Source organism: Panthera uncia (genome assembly GCF_023721935.1).
Source record: "Panthera uncia isolate 11264 chromosome B2 unlocalized genomic scaffold, Puncia_PCG_1.0 HiC_scaffold_24, whole genome shotgun sequence".
Taxonomy (NCBI): domain Eukaryota; kingdom Metazoa; phylum Chordata; class Mammalia; order Carnivora; family Felidae; genus Panthera; species Panthera uncia.
In genome coordinates this window covers 69,829,387-69,853,933 of record NW_026057580.1, presented here as the reverse complement: position 1 = coordinate 69,853,933, position 24,547 = coordinate 69,829,387, and the positions used below count along the sequence as shown (strand labels likewise).

Here is a 24,547-nt window from a genome sequence, read left to right as displayed (position 1 = left end):
CCAGCGTCGGGGCCTCGAGTGCATGAACGCGCATGTGCACAGAGCCGGCGGCGCTGCTGCCCGGCGTGGGGGCCTAGAGTGCATGAACGCGCGTGTGCACAGAGCTGGCGGCGCTGCTGCCGGGCGTGGGGGCCTCGAGTGCATGAATGCGCGTGTGCGTGTGTGTGTGCACAGAGCCGGCGGCGCTGCTGCCCAGCGGCGGGCCTTGAGTGCATGAATGCGCGTGTGCGTGTGCACAGAGCCGGCGGCGCTGCTGCCCAGCATCGGGGCCTCGAGTACATGAACGCGCGTGTGCACAGAGCCGACAGCGCTGCTGCCTGGCGTGGGGGCCTCTAGTGCATGAACGCGCGCGCGCGCGCGTGTGTGTGTGTGTGTGTGTGCACAGAGCCGGCGGCGCTGCTGCCCAGCATGGGGGCCTCGAGTGCATGAATGCGCATGTGCGTGCGTGTGTGTGTGTGTGTGTGTGTGTGTGCGCGCGTGTGCACAGAGCCGGCGGCGCTGCTGCCCAGAGCCGGGGCCTCAAGTGCATGAATGCGCGTGTGCACATGAATGCGGCTCTGCTGCCTGGCGTGGGAGCAAGGGTTCTTCACTGACCTGTTATAGGTGCCCAGTGTACTGTATTTGGACATGGTTAAACTTGAACCCATTTTCCAAAATGTTTAAATTCTTCTATTTTATACCCCATTTTCACATTTCACAACTAGTGATTTACCAGCTAGAAACAGTGACTCTTTAAATATAATAAACATGTTACACAGACTGGAATAGTGCCTAGGGTAGTGACTACTTTCTTCATCTTGGTAAGGAGAAATCCTGGTTTAGAGCCCTATCAAAGCATGTGATAAAATTGTTACGGATATGCTCTCTGACAGTAAGATGGCAGTAACCAAATTTAGAAAGAATACAGCATTTATAATAGAAATGCTCCCGGTGCGCCTGGGTGGCTCAGTCAGTTAAGCGTCCGACTTCAGCCCAGGTGGTCTTGCGGTCCGTGAGTTCGAGCCCCGCATCGGGCTCTGGGCTGATGGCTCAGAGCCTGGAGCCTGCTTCCAGTTCTGTGTCTCCCTCTCTCTGCCCCTCCCCGGTTCATGCTCTGTCTCTCTCTGTCTCAAAAATAAATAAACGTTAAAATAAAAAAAAAAAAAATGCTCCAGAGCTCAACAGATCTAGCCTTACTTCTGTTTGCAAATGCCACTTCCTGGCTGCATCAGGGCTCTAGGCTCTTGGGACCAACAAACCTTATAAGCAATTTTGGGGATTGACAACAGGCTCTATTAATAACTCTTTAAACGGGAGGAATAGGGGTAGCTGTTATAAAAACTCACAAGTTATTCTAGACCAGAGCCCGATAACATTAAAGAAAATCTCACCAACTCTAATGAAATATCTGAACTGTAAGAACTGGGTTTTTTTAAGTGCAGCTTTAATAATGTTAATTACCCACAATAATTCAAGAAATAAAAAGTAGCATAGTAAAGATTCTGTTTTCCTAAATCAAGGTGAATGATTCGTAAAGAGTATTATTTATCGGGACTCCTGGGTGTTCAGTCAGTTAAGCGTCCAACTCTTAGCTCTGGTCATGATCTCACGGTTCATGAGTTCAAGCCCCGAGTCAGGCTTTGCACTGACAGTGAGGAGCCTGCTTGGGATTCTATCTCTCCCTCTCTCTCTGCCCTTCCCCACTTATGCTCACGCTCGCTCTCTTTCTCTCTCGAAATGAATTTTAAAAAAAATTAAAAGAAGAGTATTATTTATCTATGGGTGAATTGAGCTTCTAGTGTATTAAAAAGATGACTTAGGGGCACCTGGGTGGCTCAGTCAGTTGAGCATCTGACTTCGGCTCAGGTCATTATCTCACGGTTCATGAGTTTAAGCCCCTATCGGGCTCTGTGCTGACAGCTCAGAGCCTGGAGACTGCTTCAGATTCTGTCTCCCTCCCTCTGCCCCTCCCCAACTCACATTCTGTCTCTCTTAATAAATAAACAAACATTAACCAAAAAAAAAAAAAAAAAAAGATGATTACTCATTTGCTCAAAAGATTTTTTTGATAGATGCTTTGAGTGTGTACCAGCCTCTCTGGGCAAACCTGTGAGGCTTACTACACAATTCATTGTTTCCTTGTCACCGCATATCTCCTCTGATGGAAAAAGTGACCCTAGATGGCCTAGAAAAAGAGAAAAGGATTTTATCTTTCTCATGAATAACTGAAAATCCCTGTGAGATTAATGGAGTCAATTCAGAGAAAATCATGAATTCCTGATACATGACTTTAGAATGAGCCCATAGTTGGATTCTAATCTGTTCTAAACTATTTAGGTGCCAGCACCAAAATGAGATACTTAATGCTGGCTTTGAAATGGAAATTGTAGTTGACCCTTGAACAAGGAGAGGATTAGGAGCGCCAGCTCCCCCCACTTCATGGGGTCAAAAATCTGCATAGAGGGGCACCTGGGTGGCTTAGTTGGTTAAGCATACCATTCTTGATTTTGGCTCAGGTTATGATGTCACAGTTCACGAGTTCAAGCCCCACATTGCTCTCTGTGCTAACAGTGCAGAGCCTGCTTGGGATTCTCTCTCTCTGCCTATCTGCCCCTCCTATGCTCACGCGGTCACTTTCTCTCTCTCTCTCTCTCTCTCTCCTCTCTCTCTCTCTCTCTCTCTCTCTCCTTCCCTCCCTCCCTCCCTCCCTCTCTATTTTTTTAAAAATTGCATATAACCTTGACTCCCCAAAAACTTAATTTCTAATAGCCTACTGTTGACCGGAAGCCTTACTGATAACATAAACACTCGATTAACATACATTTTATGTTTTATATATTATATACTGTGTTCTTAGAATATAGTGAGCTAGAGAAAAGAAAATATTAAGAAAATCATAAGGAAGACAGTACATTTACTGTACTGTTTTTATTGGAAAAAAAATCTGCACATAAGTGGACCTGTGCAGTTCAAACCCATGTTGTTCAAGGGTCAACCATACTTGATTCATCCCGGATCGTCTGGATAGGACTGGGCTTGTCCCAGCCTGCAGCAAAATGTATTGGCTTCCTGCCCCAGGTGACATTTCCCTGTACCCCACCATCGATACTAGACTTTCTTCATCTTAATTTAAATCATTTGGGGGTGCCTGGGTGGCTGAGTCAGTTGAGCATCTGTTTGGCTCAGGTCATGATCCCAGGGTCATGGGATTGAGCCCCAAGTCATGCTCTGCACTGACTGTGGAACCTGCTTAAGATTCTCTTTCTCTCTCCCTCTGCTCCTCTTCCCTGCTCAAGAGCACACATGCTTTCTCTCTCTCTCTCTCTCTCTCTCTCTCTCTCTCTCTCTCTCTCCCCCTCCCTCCCTGTCTCCCTCTCAAATAAGTAAAATGAAAAAAAAGTATTTTTAATTCTATTAGAACTAACTTGATGAAGGTTATCTTGCAGTAAAAGATAAGCTTCTGCTGAAAACTCTTAATTTTTTACCATTTTGGAGCATTTCCCAGGTGTCGGGTGTGGGGGGGTAGAGACAGAGAAAGAAAGAAAGGAGAAGGTGGGGAGATAGTGGGTATTGTTTTTTTATGATGAAATGTCTCCATCTAGTGGAGTTTTAGAGCAGTGAACATTGTCACCATCTTAGTCTCCAAAGCCATTTCTTTTGCATGTGTTCAGAGGAAAAAAAAAAATTCTACATATGTTCCTAGATGATATACTTAACAAGTGCATGTATTTCTTTTAGAGGACACAGAAATGAAGCCAATGCAAACTGTTCAAACATTAACATTTTAATTTCATGATTTGAGTCCAAAAGGCAGAGGAATGAAAATAGGGGAGCAGCACAAGAGTAAATTCCACACAATCCGTAAAGATCCAGCTCTTAAGTCGGGTGGTGGATGCACAGGTGTTCATATACACATATATTCTTTGGTATGTGTCAGTTATTTCCTAAGAAAAATCTGGACACAAACTAAATTTAAGATTTATTAATAAAGGACTTCCTAAGGACACCGGGTGGCTTAGTCAGTTGAGCATTTGACTCTTGTTTTCAGGTCGGGTCATGATCTCCCAGTTCGTGAGTTCGAGCCCCACATTGGGCTCTGCACTGATAATGCAGAGTCTGCTTGAGATTCTCTCTCTCTCCTTCTCTCTCTGCCCCTCCTCTGCACGTTCTCTCTTTCTCTCTCTCTCAAAAATAAACATTAGATAGATAGATAGATAGATAGATAGATAGATAGATAGATAGGACTTCCTAGGTATGAGAACAGTTATCTCCTCTTTTGGTTGATTTATCTGTTCACATTTGTTTAATAGGGTGAAAAGCCTCTGACAGCACCCCATTTTCTCATGGGCTATTTTGTGTCACTTGTGCCACTGAACACTCCCCCACAGTCCCACCCAGAGCATATGTGGGCTTGTCACCATTGGCTGCTTTATTACTTGCTGTCTGGGGTGGTTTCTTTCTTCCCTGACTGAGGGCTTTGACAGAGTCCAGCCACAGTGATTTTAAAAAAAGAAAAAAAAAGTCCTGGGGTTCCTCTTGCTGCCTCCAAGGACCAAAACAGGAAGGAGAGAAGGCACTGGACCCCTGCCGAAGAGCAGTGTGAGAGGTCTCCGTATGCTCAAGGACAGCAGCATCCTCCCCAGCCCTCGCGTTCCTGGCCACGGGCCGGCGCAGGGTTCTATGGGCACCGTGCATCTTGGGGCTCCAGCCCCACGTGTATGTGTGCAGAGAAGCACATGCTCCACCCCTGCTCTCTGTCACAGATGCAGCGCCATGGGTTCAAGCACATGAACTCTAACCATGTGATGGACCCATGTGTTTTCAGCTGAGAGTGGTGCTTATATAAGCCCCCCCCCCCCAATGTCCTCCTGCCCACAGTTCTGGGAGTCCCCACCCCCACCCCAGACTGAGACAGGCGATCGCATGGAACACCAGGCTATATACCATGTGGTGAGACTCAGAATCCCATTCCCTGGCCAGTTTTTGTTCTCTCCCCACACTGTTACACACACAACTACCCCCAGCCCTCCTCTCCTGCCCACCAGACTCGGGTCAAGTTGATGAAAGAACCTGAGGTTGAAAATTTCTGAACAAGATTTAACCTATTGTCTTTATTCTACTACCCACTTGCTTGAGAACAAGCAAGACAGGTATTCAGAGGAGGCTTTCATCCCTTACTGGGCCTCCTGACAGGTTTCCGTTCTCAGATGCTCTGCAGCTCTAATGTTTTTCTTTTCTTTTTTGGTGCATCTTGTAACGGCTAACAGAATGACACTAAAGCCAACAAACGGTCTGCTTCTCTCCAGCAGTACCAAAGGATGTTGTTACCTCAGGATGTGAGACGACATAGACGGTTAAATTAACAGTATTAGCACATGCTTCATTTTCCTTCTAGCTTTGCTGAGATGTAACCGACACGTAACACTGTAAGTTTAAGGTCTACAGTGTGATGGGTGGACGCACGAATATGTTGTGAATGTTTACCACGATAATGCATTCTTCTCTTCACATAATTACCATTTTATTTTTGTTGTCACAGGGTTTTTCTAAAGTAGCCTGAGGCTGGGTTCCCTTCCCCTCTGTCCAAACTGAGGACGCTTACCAAGCAAAATGCCCCCTCGCCCCAAGAGAGTTCTCTCATGGCCAGGGTCCTACATTGTTAATTGGCAAGTAAAATAAGATATGAGAGACCGTACTGGATTCAACTCACACTTGACTCAGAGAGTAACCATGTAACCATTACAAAGAGCTGGGTTGGAGTTTGAAGAAATCAGGCAGTGGAATGAGTAGGAGATACTGAGTCTGTAACTGCAGAACATTGAAATGGTCAACACATTCACTTCCTTTTCTCTTTGTTCTCTGCAGGGAAGGAGATTGGTGGGAAGCCCGCTCCTTGACCACCGGAGAGACTGGTTACATTCCCAGCAATTATGTGGCTCCAGTTGACTCTATCCAAGCAGAAGAGTAGGTTTTGTTGTTTTCCCTCAACTACTTGCTTTTAAAAGTTAGTTGTCACAGTAACATGCTACTAACCTTGTGCAGGAGGGAGAAGAAACTCACTAGAGCGATTCAGGGTTGAGAGAAGATAGTGATGCCGCATGCCCCAGGCACTGTGCTCTGCGTTTTGCCATATCTGTGTAATACTTGTGCTGTTACTAACTTAATATTTTTCTTTATGACTGTATCTTAAAAACATACTGATTTTGAAAGGGAACTTTGTATCAGAACCCTAAATGAAAGCCCAGTATTAGTTGCCGTAGACAGAAAGTAACCAGAAAAACGTGATGAAGTTCTGGCTAGGGCACATATTAGTAATGTGAACCCAAGGTTTTAAGCCTATAGTCTGCTGGAAAATAAAAAAGAGCAAGGGAGAGAGAAAGAATAGGAGTGGGGAGGGAGAGGAAAAGGGGGGGCGGGGAGTAAGGGGCAAGGGGGCCAAATAACTATTAAAGATGAGATGGAGATTTTCTTTCTCAGTGTAATCAGAAATATTAAAGGAGCACCGAAAAGACTTACCTTCCATGTGCCAGGTAGAAGTGTCTCAGATACAGCATGTTCCACAACTCAGGAAGCTCTCGTGATGCATTTCAGATGCTGCTTTCCTTTGAGTTGGGGTCTTGGTTGGTTTCCTTGATAGGAAATCATGACTAGCAGTTAGTTGGACCAAGGATTTCACTGGCTCCAGTTTTGGAAGTTGCTCAGTAGGCCAAGGGGATTCTAGAAGGGACAACCATTGTTCCTCCTCCTGACCTGTGGGGATTCATGAGCACTTTCAAAAGGGGGAACTATTAGAGTGGCTTGTGTGTGGTTACCCCCATTTCTGAACTGAGGGGAAGAAAACTGGCCCGTGACTCCAAAACTTGGGGACCTGCCCTCCTCCCTGACACCCTGGGGACCTGCCTCTCCTGGTGGTCTTGCCTTACCAATAAGGGAGTCGAGAAGAGTCAGCCATGAAGCCCAGCCTTTGGCTCTGATATTGCATTTTACCCTGGATTTGTTTAAGCACTGCAAGGAGGATTAGACGCCACACCCCAGCCAAATCCCCAATTGGATCACTGTCTTGCCTTTAATTCCTTTGTATTTTCTCTAAGAAGATCTGTTTTGTTCCCCACTCTCAAATACTCAGTGGTTCTGCACTCCTTTTTTTCTCCTAGTGAGTGTGTTTTATCATCAAAGAGTAAAGAAATCTGTATTGAATTTTTATTTTAGGGCAGATTTGCAAACATCTTTGTGTTCTTTCAGAATAAAAGGTGCCACTAAAAGGTAGCATTACTTTGGTTTAACTGGGAACATACCCACTATGTATTTAAGTTCTATTTATAATGATCAATTTTTAAACTACTTTGTTTTCAAAGAATAAATTAGCGTTTTAAAAAGATAACGCATATGGTTTTACATAGACAATTAATTGCCATTATCTTAAAATGCCATTGTTTTGGTTCAATCCATTGTTCTAACTGTTCTCTCTTCACCACTGCTCGTGTTTATACTGCATTTTAATTGGGTGATTGATGCCAACCCAGAAAGTCATTTCTCATAAATAATTGCTGTAATTCTCTTCATACCATCTAGTGCTAGGTTAGGACTGTCGCACAGTCTGGTGCCTTTAAAAGTCACTGAGGAGCTAACTCGCAGTGTGTCTTTTCTTACGATCGGTGAAGCTCTTTCATTCACAAAAGAATTTGACAGTGAACGCATAATAGCTATGTTCAAGTATAAGGAATTAAAATTTCATTTTAGAAACTGGATTATTTCACAGTTGAATATTCTAAAATTGTTTCTACACACAGATTCCAAATGAATGCTTGCAAATTCTTGCAGCACCTCGTGCTGACCCATTTAACTCCCTGCCAAGCCATGGTTAGGGCTGGAGAGTGCAGGGGAAGGTAAAAGGTGAATAGCAGAGGTTGTGATATGACTTCACGATGCCTTCCTCATGGCACTGGAATGTCACTACGGGGAGAGTAGGACACGGTACACCCAGTCATTTCTCAGGACGTGCTCGTTGACTGTGCACAGCGACCTGTTCCTGCAGCGGCACCAAAACACACATGTGCAGATCCCCACCCACCCGCGAGACAGATCCTTTCACTCACTCACCTAAGTCCTCACCCTGCTGGAAAGGAAGAGACTAAAAACTGACATCCACAGTCCACAGCCATCTCAAATTGGGGGTGGTTTTGACAATTGTTTTCAAAGTTGCTGTAGGTACAAAGTGACTGAAAATACTACATCTTTGTTCTGTATCCATTGTGACTGGCTTTTTTTTTTTTTAATGCTTGATTAATGATCTGTGTATAGACTAAGGCTGTGCTTTGTTATTTCCCAGGGGGTGTAATTATGCTCAGAAATCCGGGGTCTCATAGATGTGTGTGGGAAGGGTCTCCTGCAGTTGCCATTTCAAAACGAGGTCTTAGATTTCTCTTCTCATAAATGCAGGTGGCAGTTTTAACACAGACCAGTTCTTGTCACCTCTGAAGGGAAGGAAAGTCACCCACCGTTCAAATCTGACTTTTTTTCTTTGAAGAATGGTAGACGTGGATGAGGGATAGAATCAGGAACAGACTGAAAGGGAGCTAGATGAAGCTAGGAAAAAATATATAGGGGAAGGCTAAGGATGAAATCGGAGGGAAGGGGGGGTTGCTATTCCATTTTTGTAAATGATCATTACAAAATGTTCCCCTCCCTTGATTTCATTTAAAGGTGGTACTTTGGAAAACTTGGCCGAAAAGATGCTGAGCGACAGCTTTTGTCCTTTGGAAACCCGAGAGGTACCTTTCTTATCCGTGAGAGTGAAACCACCAAAGGTAAGATAAGGAGTTGAAGATGTTGGTTGTCATTCAAATCCGTGGATTAGTCAGAGGGGATGAGAGGCTTATCTCTAATGTGCAAGGATTTTTAAATGGCAAATACCCTCCCTGCCTCGTGAGCGAGTCCGAGTTTCAGTTTTTCCCTCCAGGCTCTAGAACTGCACACGGCTCCGGAAGGACTACAGAGGCTCAAAAGCAAAGCCCTTCTTCCTGAAACGGGGAGCTGGGCAGCTTCACTCCTGCAGGCGCACAAGATCATAGAATTTTCAGCTGTTCTTTAGAATTACGATTTTCTGAATCTCTTAGTTCCCCAGGCGCCAGTCCTACAGGTTGTTTTTGCATTCCTTTTATTTTTTCAAAACTGAGCACTGCTCTTCCTCCAACTGCTGGCCCTTTCATCATTGAAACACTCATTAGAGCCCACAAGAGGAGCCGGGCCAAGGGAAGGGACTTTCTACCTTGATCTACCAGACATGGTTATCTGCTCCCGAGAAAGTGTGGCAAATCAGAAACAGGAGGCTCCCTTGTAGGGAAGCACTCCTTCCACTTCTGTAGCACACGCTGCCCTGCCTCTGTGACACTCCATGGGTGAGGAAGACAAGGAGAGCGCCCCCAGCCTGTGGGGCTGTTGTTCTTCATCCCCTCTCGGGAGAGTTGGGTCTATCCCGTGTTAGGCAACGTGCGGGTGACGGTACTAAAGAGAATATTGTAGGAAAAAATCCAGAAAGCTTTCCTTCTCAAGAGTAAAATCACTTTATTGCTAACATCTTCTGACATTTGCGGGAAAGAGGTGTTTTCTTCTTCTGTTCCTGAGTGGAAGAGAGCGTGTTTGTGTGCACGCACGCACATATGTGTGTGTGTGTGTGTGTGTGTGTGTGTCCTCTTGATGATTATTAATCAGAATACTCAAGTGAATGAGACCGAAAAAACGAGTGAGCTCTCAGAATGATTGGAGCTGCTAATGCCTTGCATATTTACCAGGTGCCTATTCACTGTCGATCCGAGATTGGGATGATATGAAAGGAGACCATGTCAAACATTATAAAATTCGCAAACTTGACAATGGTGGATACTATATTACCACCCGGGCCCAGTTTGAAACACTTCAGCAGCTTGTACAACATTACTCAGGTAACCCTAATGCCAACTCGCTACTAACCACTGGGACACTGGAGGGAGTGGGTAGGCACTGAGTAGGGGGTGGGGGGAGAGATACAAGCATACACAAAGGCAGCAGTGACAGTTTTCTTTGCTAGCCACTCAACGTGGGACTTTGCTGCATAGGATCTGTTGATGTTTTTCTATCATAGTTATTATTCCATACGTTTGTCAAAAAATTCTGTAACATTCTTGTTCCCCAGATACAAAGCAGTAGGTTAAATTGTAAAAGTTGTCATCTTTTCTTGTTCCCCTGGAGTCTGTCATCAGAAACCATGACAGGAGAGAGAACAGTGTCTGGGCGGAAACACACGGAGTGTTGGGGGATCGTGTAGGGGACCCCCCAGTTCTCACTCAGTTCTCACAGGAATAGCCACACATGCTTTTCATTCTCATGACCAGAAGAATTTTGCAACCCATCTATCATGTTCTACTGATCCACCAATACTGCTGTTTCCTAACTAGATGTAGACTCTGTGACCCACAGCTCCTCCTAGATCTGTTAGGGCCATTGTGTTAAATTAAACTTGTGAACAGTAAGTGGAACAGCCTCTGTCCTAACACCCATTTGTCACTGTCAGTGTGTTCCTAGAAATATGCACTTATGAGGTGTTTAGGTGTGCAATTGGTACATTCTAGTAAAGATTGTGGTCTTATACACAAGTGTTAAAATGATTTCTTTCTTTCCAAGATTAGCAAGAATACCCTGCTATATGACATACACACACAGGTGGATTTTTATATAGATACACATATACAGGTATATATCTGTATCCCATTAAACCCAGTAGTTTTTTCTGTGACCTATATATGTGTGTTCTTCAGGACAATGACAAAACCCCAAAATAGTGCATGACTTGCTCTATGCACATTCATTTTAAAAAAAGTGTGTGTATAATTTTGTAGCGCCCCCCCCCCAAAAAAGCAGTCTTTTGAAAATGGAAATAAGAAATGCCTATTGATTTATCCCAGGCACTAATGAAAAAGTGAGAAAATTAACAACACTTAGCGTACTCGTTGATTAGGGCATTGGATAGCTCTAGTTTACGTGATTCTAATGAAATATTTGGGAGAAATGGAGCAGAATCTCTCCCTGAGCTTAAGTGATGCACTCAAAATGCCTGCATGTGTCAGAATTTTTCAAATGCCAAAATATATTTCATTACAGGCAAACATCAGCAGGATCCCCAGGGTTTGGATCATTTGAAAATATTGTGTTGGAAAGGGCACCTTAATAACATCATAAAGCTGGAAGGAGAGAAGGGATATGAAGAGCAATAGACGTTTTTTAATCTCAAAAAAAATCCATCTCGAGTTAGATTTGTTTTTATATTGGCTTTTCCTCTTCCCCCCTTCCTCTCTCTCACACAATAAAATGCCTTTGCAATATTGACACATAAATAATTTCCTGCCTAAACATCTCAGAACCTGAGTCTACCAAAAAGAAAGGAATAAAAAGAAACTAAGAGCTGGTTCCTAGAGAAAAGAGAGCACTACATGTGGTTTTCCTGGATCCGAGGGGCCTTCAGGGGCTGTGGTGGGGCAGAGGCTCTGCCTCACAAGCCAGGCTTTCTACAGCTTTTGTCACTGCCCTGATTCCTTGTTCTTTGTTACCTTTTCTTACCTGACAGATATTTCACTTGGCATTTAGGCAATTTCCCCCTTACCACTGCTAAAGTGTAAAAGGTATATTCTTTTAAAAAAATAAATAAATGAAGGAAGGAAGGAAGGAAAGAAAAGAAAAGAAAGAGAACAAAAGAAAAAAATCCAAATAACCTATAAGTGATAACTTTTTTCCTTTGTCTTTTTCATAAGAAACAGTTCTTTCACATCCTTGAATTTGTACAGATTTCGGTTTCCTGTCTTTCTGCTTTGAAACCAGATTTCTAAATTATACATTGGAGACTGTTAAAAAGATTTATTTTTAATGGGAAATATCAAAGAAGTGAGAGCATCTGACTGGTAGAATAGAGTCAGTTAAAATGCCAAAGAAATCACTAGAGAAATGTGACCTCTTTTTTTCCCCTGCCAGGTATAATCTTCAGCCCTACTAGTTTATAACAGTCTAAGATTCAAGAGAAAAATCCTGTACTGAAGTTACAATTTTCAATATATCCAGACCAAAGAAAGCCCCTAAACCCTTGACATTAGAGAGGGTTAAGGACAGTCGTGCTGACATTCAGTAGTCCAGATGTACCTTTTGAAATCAGCGGAGGTATTTCAGGGTTCCAGAGACATGTTATTAGCACAAGTTGCTGAAAATGTTTTTCTTCCTTAGCGAGTATTAGAAACCAAAGCAGTCATACCTGTACCTGTATATATGTGTAAACTATGCTATACCTGGAGGCATGGAGCAGTCCGCATTGAAAATGTCCTCTGTTCTACCTCCAATGACCATGTTTCAATGTGTGGTGTCTAATCTTCCAAGATGTGTGCAGCTCTCCGCCGACGTAGCACTGTTTTCAGCAACGCTGTGCACTCGCTGGGTTTGTGCAACTGTAAGTGTTGTTTCACGTGTTGTGCTTTTCTCTCCCTCTCCTGCCGCTGTCCTCGCTCCATCAGAGAGAGCCGCAGGCCTCTGCTGCCGCCTCGTAGTTCCCTGTCATAAAGGGATGCCAAGGCTTACCGATCTGTCTGTCAAAACCAAAGATGTCTGGGAAATCCCTCGAGAATCCCTGCAGTTGATCAAGAGACTGGGAAATGGGCAGTTTGGGGAAGTATGGATGGGTATGCTGAGACTCAATTATTCTATTACTAGCTTTCTCGTTTGGGAAGTCCCAAACAGCGAAGATGGAAGGTGAAAATAAAGACTTTATGACCAGGAAGAAGGCTTAAGTTACTCATAGTAGAGAATTATACATTTGATTTTGATTTCAAAATTCCAGAATTTCTAGAAGAGAGATAGTGGTCAAGATTGGCAGATGGCTCAAATTATGCCGTTATATGAATCTCAATTCCTAAGCCAGAAAACAGTGCAAGGAATGTTCCAGCTTGCACAAATGCCTTGCCCTTCCTTTACAACTGCAAATGTTTGCCCAGGGAACTCAGTGTTGCCCTAAAGGGTAAGTCACCTTCCATCTTCCCTAGTGCATGCATGATAACGGATTATAAGGATTGTGTTTTCTTTATTAATTCCCTTTCCTGTAGAGAAAGCTGATGGTTTGTGTTTTAACTTAACTGTGATTGCATCAAGTTGTACCCCACAAACTTCTGGATTGGCTAAAGATGCTTGGGAAGTTGCACGTGGTTCATTGTCTCTGGAGAAGAAGCTGGGTCAGGGGTGTTTCGCTGAAGTGTGGCTTGGTAAGGCAGAGGGCACATTTCATTTTGGCTACTTCTCAAGGCCAATTAAAAGGACAGTCTGAACAAACACACACACACAGTCATTGGGACCAAGACACTTAACCTGAAGCTAGACAGACGCAGGCCATCTAGATTTTGAGAATACGGCGATACCTTGCTGTGCTCTTCTATACTTCTTCATATGGTTGGTGAAGCAGATGCACATAGAAGAAACACCAATACAATAAGTGTCTGTTGTTTCCTCTTCCTGAGACATAGGAAGGTAAGATACTATAGATGGGTTACTATAGGGAAAGACCATGGGCTTTTATGCTCAGTGGGCCAGGGTTTGAATCATTACTAGCTGATTAACCATATCCAAGGGGCTCATTTAACCTCCTTGAGCCTCAGTTTCCTTGTCTGTAGAATTGGAATGATACCTACTTCATAGGATTGAGAATCACATAGGACAATATATTTAGAGTCCTTGCACGCAGTTCGTGCTCAGTAGGCACACATACTTCTCTTAATTCGGTTGTCATGTCACTCATTGATGAGGCTGACTGCACTGGGCCCGTCCCACTGCTTTTATAACACCCATTGGGTCATTTACAGCTTTGCTTGGAGAAAATCCATGGGTTTGGTGCCACCCAAAGACATCTGTCAGTGAGACAGTGTTGGTGCTTATGGAATCTACCTTCTTTCTTAGGTTCAATTAAAAACAATATGGATAGGTACCTGTTTTTACGTTGTAGCTGTAGGTGTGCAGGGGTGGTCAGCATTAAAAGATTTAGAACAGTGAAAGCACTTGGAACAGAGCCTGGCAAAGAATAAATATTACATAGATATGGGTGTAGTGATAAGGTTAGAGATAGACATTCAAACATACACCTATATGTACTGTGTATGTATAAGCTACTATATAATAAGCGCTCTCATTTTTCGAGTCCACATTATTGTGTCTCTCTCCGTACTTTAACTCAAGTATCATAAAATATCTTCATGTAGCCTTCCTCTCCCTCATCTGCCCAATTTATAATTGAAGTTGTGGGTGCCAAGGATTTCAATTCAGTCATTTATACAATCAGGAAGAATTGGACATTCTACAAAATTTTATTTTCAAATTTTATGATTATCAACTTTAAATCATTATGCCACATTATTAAGAATTTGTTGCCCACTGAGCATAAAACATTATGTCGTGGTAGTTCGGGATCAGGATGGAATGCCAGTGAGAGTAACTGGGTTGTTATTAGAGAGGAAAATCTCTATTTAAAATTTTGGGATGCTAATAGCACTCAAATAGCAAAGACGACTTCCAGATTATCAGATTTTCCATTTATATTTAGTGGTCAGATATTTTATAAGGTTTGAATGAACTCTTTTTTAAGCCACTGTTCTTTCATAACTTAGATGTTTGTAGGCTGCATGTTGTAATCGTATGAACCATGGTTTGAACAGGGTAACAAAAGTTTACAGAAATGTTTAATTCTGAAGTCAATTACATTAAATATAAAAATGAATCTTCATTTAAACCCTCTCTCTTTTCCAAACAGAAAAAGCACGCTCTAACTTAGCAGATTTTTCTGTTTCCCTTAGAGTTTTAATCTGAAGTTGTAGGACTAATAACAGAATACACATAGAACCTGGATTTTTGTTTTTTTAATTTCGCAGCTGAAAGAGATTCAAAAGATAATCCAGTTCTACTCCTATATTCTACAGATGAGGCAACAAATGATCATAAACCAGGCCTGTCTCTGTATCTACTTGACTTTCTCCACCTGTGAAGCCTAAACATTTCTGTTCCCTCTTAGCTGCTGTTTGATTTTTTCAGTCCGATAGAGGCTGTTGCTCTTGTGGCTGACCTGAGGAGTTGTCCTTACCTGGTTGAAGTTTGGGGCAAGTAGACCGTGAGCTTCTTGCCAGTGCCCATTGGCATACTTGTAATCTCACTTATATATCAGCTGTTCAAGGTCTCTGTCAAGTAGCTCACCCACCGCACATGGTAGAAAGTCGAAAGGTAACTTCCAGACTTCCTCGGTGTGTTGCCGTCTTTTTTTAAATGGCACCCTTCATACAACGGAACTATCCTAGTTTCTTCCATGCTTGCTCTACTGTCTAAGGGATAGCGGTGGGATAGCCAGGCCTGTTCTAACCTTTGAACTTTCAGCCTTGTTAAAGAAGCATCCAAAACTTTGGTACCAATTTGTAATCACATGTGCGAGCTAGAAAAGTAAAGTGGCATATATCAAAATCAGAAAAAAGTTAAAAGAATTAACAAACCGTAACACAGCTATAAGTAAACTCATGTTTCCTGTTGAAGATATTGGACAGAGTCCTTATTACATTCGCTTGTCTTCATTCAACAAAAAAGGATATTAAGTTTTTCTAAGTTAAAATCTAACCTTATGCAAGTAGCTGTTGATTTAAAAGCTTTTTTATTTTCCCATCAAAAGAGGATCCTCGGTTTGACTTAATGTTGTGGGATGTGTGCAGGTACCTGGAATGGAAACACGAAAGTAGCCATAAAGACTCTTAAACCAGGCACAATGTCCCCCGAGTCATTCCTTGAGGAGGCACAGATCATGAAGAAGTTGAAACATGACAAGTTGGTCCAGCTCTACGCAGTGGTGTCCGAGGAGCCCATCTACATTGTCACCGAGTACATGAATAAAGGTCAGGCCCCACCCCACGGTTGACCCACAGGGGTTATTTCGGGGAGGGAGATGGAGGTGCCTGCCTGCTTTTGTTCTGCTTTCTGCATGAGTCCGGCATTCCTGTCAGGAAGCACAAATCATGTGCTCGTTAATGAAAGCATTGTTAGAACAGACCATGACCTTGAGTTTGCCCCCCAGATCCTTATGAAATGCAACACCTTTTGCACGCTGCACATGTCAGGAGTCCCAGCTCCTCTCCATAATTAAAGCATTCATATTTAATACCCAGGGTGATCTGGAGGGCTATGATCATTTGCTGCTACTTTGAATGCCATGGCTTGTGCTAAATTTCCTTTTTCGGGGCTGAACAGTTAGTATCGGACACTGGGCTCTGGGCTCAGCTTAGTCTCCATCTTCTCAGCGCCTTTTCTTTCCCAGTTCTCTTCTTAAACATCAGACGAAGAAAGACATGCTTTTAAAGAGCCCGTTTTATTTTCATTCTTTCTCTGCCTCTTTCTAATCAAAGCACTATTGCCAAGGATAAGGCCCAGAATCACTTTGTTTTGGAAAAATAGACAAACCAAACAAGAAACGGCCTTAAAAGGCAATGCGTTGTACATCAGGGGGCACCAGCATAATTTTTCCTGTCCATATACTTTCTTTTTAAATACACTTGGAAATTTTTTTCCCTGGCAGATTGTTTGTCCCTTGTATCCAGGGTTATTTGGTAAATAACTTTGTGATTAAAGCATGGAAACAGTCACTGATGACCATCATGAGCCTCCATCCAGCCTCGGCACATGATTGTTTCCGCCCTGGTGTTGGTCCTGAGCTCCCTAGGCTGTTATCACAGTGGCTCTGAAGCTTCAGCTGTTTTGTTTCCGATATCTTCAAGGCCTGGCTGGCCATGATTTAAAAAGGGGAGCTAACTGCCCCACCCTGTATTCCTCAGATATTCTTTCCTTGATTTAAAATCTGTAAATAAGCGAGGCCAATGATTCTCAAACCTTACTGTGTATCAGAATCATTTAGGGGTATTCTTTTTTTTTTTTTTTTTTTTCTTTTTATAGGCTTTAGTCTTTGTTTTTTAATTTCAACTTGTTTTATTTTTTTAAATTTACATCCAAAGTAGCATACAGTGAAACAATGATTTCAGGAGTAGATTCCTTAGTGCCCCTTACCCATTTAGCCCATCCCCCCTCCCACAACCCCTCCAGTGATGCTCAATTTGTTCTCCATATTTATGAGTCTCTTCTGTTTTGTCCCCTCCTTGTTTTTATATTATTTTTGTTTCCCTTATGTTCATCTGTTTTGTCTCTTAAAGTCCTCATATGAGTGAAATCATATGATTTTTGTCTTTCTCTAATTTCACTTAGCATAATACCCTCCAGTTCCAGCCCCATAGTTGCAAATGGCAGGATTTCATTCTTTCTTATTGCCAAGTAGTATTCCATTGTTTATGTAAACCACATCTTCTTTACCATTCATCAGTTGATGGACATTTGGGCTCTTTGCATACTTTGGCTATTGTTGATAGCGCTGCTGTAAACATGGGGTTGCATGTGTCCCCTCGAAACAGCACACCTGTATCCCTTGGATAGATGCCTAGTAGTGCAATTGCTGGGTCGTAGGGTAGTTCTATTTTTAGTTTTTTGAGGAACCTCCATACTGTTTTCCAGAGTGGCTGCACCAGGTTGCATTCCCAAGGGGTATTCTTAAAATACAGCATTCTGGGCCCGCCTCCAGAGTCTCTGATTCTGGTTCTAGGGTGGGGCCTGAGAGCTTGCATTTCTAACAAATTCCCTAAGGGAAGCTCTTCCTGCTGGTCCCAGGACCACACTTTGGGAGCCACTTGGCCTGGGTGGCATTTTCCCTATGTCACTCCTTCATTCAGGGCTGATGGGAGATGAGGCTAAAGTGGTCAGCTCCTCATATGTCCTTCTTTATGACATAAAGAGAATTGCATCCCATTTCTTGTAGGTTTGTCAGATTTTTGTTGTCCTTAGAAATGGAGTCACTATTGTTTGTTTGTGAAAGATAAAACTGCTGCCTTTCAATGAACAGAATTTTTTCTAGCCTCTTTTTTTTTTTAATAAATCTTTTCTTCATTGATGGCATTCATTCAATCACCTCATTATTTCTAATAAGAAAACCAAACCCAACCCTTTGTCAGGCATTTTTATCTTTCGAAGTAAATTGAAATGGTTTTCTCTTTTGTTCATAGGAAGTTTACTTGATTTCTTAAAAGATGGGGAAGGAAGAGCTCTGAAATTACCAAATCTTGTGGATATGGCCGCACAGGTAGGCCGCATGATCCCTTGGTTCCTGCCTCAGGTTTACTGCCACGTCAGTACGAGTCGTGGGGTAACGTGTCCTGTTCATCGGTTTCCACAGGTTGCTGCAGGAATGGCTTACATCGAGCGCATGAATTATATCCACAGGGATCTGCGGTCAGCAAACATCCTAGTGGGGAACGGACTCATATGCAAGATTGCTGACTTTGGACTAGCCAGATTGATCGAAGACAATGAGTACACAGCACGACAAGGTGGGCACTTAAATAGGAGGGCTTGTGACCTCAGCCTCGAGAACAGGAGCTTCTTCAGGACCTTTCCTCTCCCCTTCCCTTCCTTTCCTCCAGAAAATACTTGAAATGGCCTTCTTTGGCCAAGTGCTTGCTTCTTAACCTGGCAGGAATCTGACAGCTTTGCAGATGGGAGACTGTGGTGGGTCCAGTAGATGGACAAATGTTGCTTTTTGGTGAATGAATGTCCTCTAATGTGGTCTTCCTGACTCATGCTACCCTCATCACAGTGTCCAGGCCTGGGACGCTTTGCCTTTGGAGAAAGAGGGCTGTGGAAGGCCAAAAGAGAAGTCAAATAATAGCTCATCATTCCATCAGAGTTTCAGCAGAATGAAGAAAGCACGCTCATTGGAGACTTGAATAAAGGAGTTCTTTATAAAGGCATGGGCAGAGTTAGGAAAGCCAACAAGGCAGGAGGTGATATCCCAGAGGTAGCAACAGCCACGGACCTGACCCGAGGCGAGAAGGGCAGTGGGGAAGGGAATAGGCAGGCACCAGGGCTAAGAACCAGAGGTCACCTTTGGCAGACAGAGGCCAGGCACGGATCAGGGGCTTCATACCTTACCTCCTCCTCCAGAGGTCCTGCCAAACCCGGCAAGAAGCCAGAGGTCAGGGGAGCCCACTGATGGGTCCAGCTGCGTCCAGAGCAGAGAAAAGAGCAGAAGGGGGATCATCTAGAAAGAGGACAGAAAATAGCGGCATCTCCTAAGCAGCCCCACCTCCTCTAAATCATCTCCCTCCATTCTCCCTCCTCCACAGATTTGTAGAAATTAGACTCTAGATTAAATACATCCCAAACGAGCAACCACTCCAGTGGGGAGCTTTTTGGATGCTTTTTAGAGCACCAGATGCCAGGGAGGGAATTCCCAGGGTTATTTTTTATCTTCCTGGATCTGCACACAGCAGTCAACAGGTAAATGTATGAAACTGAGTGTGCCGTTTGCAGTCGAATGTAGGCTCCTCATGTAGAATATAATGTTCACGTCTGAAGGAAATGGGTAGCCTCCATGACTGTTGTTTTTAACCAAGCCTAGGCATTCTGAGCAGGGCTGAGCGGTGACTGGAATATATTACAGGGCAGTGCTTTCTACTGGATTTTGTAATAGCCACCTTGGAATTCCTGTCCTTTCTTTCTAAATTCTGTCATTTCATGCCAATTCTTCCCTCCTTTTATCATTCTCAAGTGACGAGGAAAACAGTTAAACTGAGACCCTGGCTGGTGCAGATACTGTCCAAGTGCCCAATTCCATGTTGGTCAGACAGCTCGGCTATTTGAATTTCCCCAACACATGGCAGTTCCTGTCCTGGAGCCAAACGCCCACACAGCGAGCATGCCCACACATGCCGCACACGCACACGCACGCACACACTCCTGTGGGGCCAGACGGCGGGCCACGTCCCTAATCAGAGGCACACGGGCAGCTGTGATTGGCACTGGCAGTCCAGAGAGAAATGCGGACATGATTTTGAGTCCGCGTGAGCTGAGAGGGTCTGCAGTGCCACTGGGGTCTGAGACCTGGCCCTAAAGGAGAGATTTCACCCTGAGGCAAACCCTTCAGATCCCAATTCACAGACCCAGAAGGAGGGGGAGCAGGTGAAGGTTTGGGGACGTGAATATTTGATTTAGGAAGGGGTGAGATTGGAGCTGGTCTTGGCAATCCATCACGTAAGCGTCCTTGCCTGCGTGAGTAGAGTCCTGGTGCCGGCTGGGGTAGTCCCGGATTTGATTCTCCCCTTCTCCCGGACTCTGGACTCCACGGAATTTGTGGTTACAAATCCGCCCCTTGAACCATCCACAAACGAGAAGGCTGCAGGGCAGAAACTGAAGATGTTCATGGAGGTGCTGTTGACAAGGCTGAATGTTTAGTTCATGGAGTGGGGTCCGTTCCTTTGGCTGTGGCCCCGGGTGACTGGCGCCATAGGGGAAGGCGTGTGAGAGCCCCTCACTGGTTTCCCTGGCCGCATGCTTCCACCATGGAGCAGGGCCACGGGTGGCCACCCTCAGTCCTGGGCATCAAGTCCCACCCTCCTCCCCACTCAGCTGTCTGTCCACTTCTGGTGGCTTCCTCACCCCCCAACATCAGTTTCCCAGCTGCTGTCCTGACGCCTTTCAGATCAGCTTCATACCCTTTGTACCGTGTTTCCTCTGCTTAACTTCTGAGTAGTCCCACCCTTCCCTCTTAAAATTCTTTTTGTTTCTCTCTTCCCTTTCACAAATATTTACCTATCCATGACAAACACTGGAAAGAGATGAGTAAGGAGAAGTAAATGAAGTGGAGAACTGAACTTGGAGAAAGACACAAAGGTTGGGAGCTCCAGGATTTACAAGGAGGACGCAAGAATGCTGTCCTGCAGCAGAAGGAAAGGAAGGAGCTGGGGCGCTTACCTACCGAGAGCCAGGCCTAAGAGGGTAAATGTGAGGAGCGGGGAAGGAAATGATAGACTCCGAGGGGTTAAGTAACTTGTACAAAGTCACACAGCTAGTACAAGGGCAGAGGCAGGATTTGAATCCAGGTGTGGCCGGCACCATTGCATCCCTCTTAAGCTACACCAAGGGCCTCTTACCAAGACAGTGATTTAAAAACGAAAAACAAAAATTGAGGTTAGTCATACGCCCCTTTTTCTCTTTATGGGAAAGTTTTTAAGGGGCACTTTCTAATGTGCATGTGTGAGGGAGTTTGAAAGAGCTTCATTTTCCAGTTCTGGGACAGCCCAGCTGTTTATAAAATTCCTCCCGCGGGTCTGCCCTGCCCCGGCCTCTTAACGAGACAGAAAGGCCTGGTATGTATCTGCTAGTGTGCTCTACAGATGGCATGCGTGCTGCGTGCTAAAGTTTCTGCTGGGGATTAATCAGCTCCTCCAGACAGCTGGGCCATGTGCCTGATAATATTTACAAGTCGGGTTTTATGATACCCAGAGGCCACGGTCAGGCTAAAGCTTGATTATGGAAGTGTGGGCCGCATTCAGAAGCAAGTGCCCAACACAGGTATTTTGGGACTGTGAGTGACAGTTGTTTTTCAACACCATTGTGGGTTTCCCATCTACGGGCACACAAATGTCTGATACCATCCCCCCCTGCCCGGGGTAGATGCGGTGACATTTCCCAGGGCACAAGTAGAGTTGAAATTCAGACATGTGTTAAACAGCCCTGCCTGTGTTCCTTTCCTCCTACCACCCGCTACCCCACTGGACTGTAAGCAGAAGCCCCTGTCAGGGAGAAGGTCAAGACCAGGGTCAGAGCCTGTGAGGGTGGTCCCCTGTCAACAGCATTCTAGAGGCAGCTAGAAATTATTTGCTATCGCTTATTCTCTTGCCTGTACGCCTCCCTCAATCCCAGCACATCTTCTTTAGTCATAAACTCATTGCTAAATTGTATCCAATCAGGGTCTCCAAGTAATGCCAGCGTTAAATATTTGAATGCCTTGTCTGGGAAAGGGACTTTGCTAGGAGCTTCTGACCTAAGGAAGCCTGAGACTGCACTGGGGCGGTCTGCAAGCGTGCAAAGGGACACACACGAGCGGCGCTGAAGCCACATAGAACCATGGCCTGCCAGCCTCGGGGCCTTGGCCAAGTTATTTAACTTTCCCACACCTCGGTTTGCTTAAAGTGGAAATACATTTTACCTGCTTTGTGCTTTAATTTTTGCCAAGATACCTAACAACAAGACATGTGACGTGGTTAGCACGGTGCCCTGCACATGGCAAGTGATATATAAATACTGCTGTTATTGTGTCCTGTACAAGACTAAGTCCTTGGGGAATAAAAATACACGCAAGAATGGACTGCAGACATAACGGAAAGGCTCAGACGCTGTTCTGATAAGGGAGAGGGGAGGCAAAGAGAATTCCCATGTAGTTAGATGCAAGTATCACGAGAACAGAATTGCCAGCAACAGAAATGAGCGAGTCAGAAGAAGAACTCATTTCCAGAGAAAAGAGGGTGAGTTTGGTTTCGGATTTGTTGAGCTTGAGGAGGTTGTGGTTGGCGCATCCAAGCTCAGTGTGCAAGCCCTCACCCAGTACCACTGCCGTGGGTCCTCGCCTCCAGGCACGTGCCCCCGTTCCCTCCTGTCAGCTCACCTCCACCTGCACCCTCACCTGAGGTCCTATCTCAGCCACCTCCCTACCCCAGCACTGCTGCAGAGCCAGCCCCAGCCCTGCCTGTGCCACACACAGCGCACCCTAAGGGTCCACTGTCTGGATGTTGTCCTCACACATCCACACCTCGCCTCCAAGAACCACCAGCATGGACGGCTGTCACCAAGCCTTGCTTTCCAAGACCCACAGCCCCTGCAACCATCAGTTCCTTCAAAGCTCACACAGGAAGCGGTGGGAGAATTCTTGATAGACTGCTTTCTTCATAAGCTTTCAGGAAGCTCAGTGCTGACTAGTGTTGACTTAAACCTAGCAAGTTCAGATAGACTTGGCTTGTGTGTAAGCATGACTTGTTTGGGGGGGACACTTATTTGTTACTGAGCCGTAATATACATAACACTAAAATGAAGAGATCTGAAGGGCACAACTTAGTAAATTTTTACATAAGTATATGCCCCTGAAACCACCCACAGATGAAGGTACAGAATGCTGCCAGCACCTAAAGACCACCTCATCCCCCATCCAGCCAGTAGTCACCTGCAGAGGTAGCCACTGTTTGTACTTCTGTCACCATCCATTCGTTCTGCTTATAATTGAACTTCATATAAGCGAATCATACAGTATTACCCTTTTGTGTCTGGCTTCTTTCCACATCATTCTGTTAAACAAATATATCAGTTTATCTGTTCTACTGGTATTTCTCATTTGGTACCATTATGAACTCTGCTGTGGTTAGTGGGCATATGTCCTCCTGTCTCTTGGATATATCCCAGGACTAGAACTGTTACCCTTAAGGCAAGCCTGTGGTTAGCATTTATAAATACCGCCCAGCGTATTTTGTGGGCGTATCTTTAAAGGTACAACGCATGGTTACTGTGTTATTTGCTGGTGGTATACTTCCCTCTGGGCTACTGAGGGAGCCTGGTAAGACTGAAGAACCTGGGTTAGAAGTTAGGAGGCCTCGGGGTGCCTGGGTGGCTCAGTCGGTTAAGCGTCCAACTTCGGCTCAGGTCATGATCTTGCCATTCAAGAGTTTGAGCCCTGTGTTGGGCTCTGTGCTGCCAGCTCAGAGCCTAGAGCCTGCCTCGGATTCTGTCTGTCTGTCTGTCTCTCTCTCTCTTTCTAAAAAATAAATAAACATTAAAAAAATTAAATTAAAAAAAAAGTTATGAGGAAGTTATGAGGCCTGGATCTGAATGAGCTCTGTCACTTACAAGTTTGGTGTTCCCAGACAAATCATTTAACCTTTCTGAGCCTCAGTTTTAGCATCTGTGAAATGGTGATAATGAAAATAATTACCTCACATAATTACTGTGAGGATTAAATGGGCTGTCTATAAAAGCTCTTTGCGGGTTGTAGAATATAAAAACCATTCTTATGACCCAAACTTTTCATGTTTGATGTATATTTTCCTTGAAAAGTATCTTTTTTTTTTCTTGCCTAAAAATTTTTTTTAGGAAAAAGACTGCTAGTAATCAATAAAGAAGAATCTATCTTCTAAGAGGAAAAAAAAATTAGTTCCTTATTTTATAGCCAGGTCTATCTAGGCAGTCAGCACTTAGTATCACCTACATGCCCCAAGGGCCCCCACCGACTTTCCTTTTTCTCCTATTTGCCTTCTCTGCTGAGAACTGTCCCTGCCTCCATGCTGCCTCTGTTGTTTTTAATCTTGTCAAACCTGAGTATCTAATGGGCGTTCTCTGCAGTGTCTCGGATGGTTGTGTTTGCATTTGCACGTTCACACACATACGTGGACAAGCACTGTTGTGGCAATTCTCCCAAGTACCTATGGACCCCAGTGTTGCTGCTTCCTTGTAGAGGTGATTTGGCCCGAAGAACAGCGCAGAGCAATAGTAGGTATTTAATAGATACTCGTGTACAAGAGTGAAAATAGCCCAAATCACTGTCACCACTCCATACTCTTCACATGCTCTCCTGCTTTCTGAGAGCGGGACACGGCTCTCTGGAAATCAGATCCTGTGG

The 24,547-nt window shown here is 44.4% G+C and overlaps 1 protein-coding gene across 11 annotated transcripts in view; it reads left to right on the top strand.

The window, feature by feature from the left end:
• FYN (FYN proto-oncogene, Src family tyrosine kinase) overlaps positions 1-24,547 on the top strand; it is a 211,614-nt gene that overhangs the window by 159,996 nt on the left and 27,071 nt on the right. For 10 of the 11 annotated variants that reach the window (XM_049652931.1, XM_049652938.1, XM_049652937.1 and 7 more), the window contains 7 exons: positions 5,845-5,943; positions 8,683-8,786; positions 9,771-9,920; positions 12,510-12,674; positions 15,726-15,905; positions 18,111-18,187; positions 18,281-18,434. In XM_049652931.1, the coding sequence (XP_049508888.1) occupies positions 5,845-5,943; positions 8,683-8,786; positions 9,771-9,920; positions 12,510-12,674; positions 15,726-15,905; positions 18,111-18,187; positions 18,281-18,434 (929 nt within the window). Of the gene's footprint in view, positions 1-5,844; positions 5,944-8,682; positions 8,787-9,770; positions 9,921-12,509; positions 12,675-13,094; positions 13,251-15,725; positions 15,906-18,110; positions 18,188-18,280; positions 18,435-24,547 lie in introns of all 11 variants that reach the window. The other variant, XM_049652942.1, reaches the window with a different exon arrangement.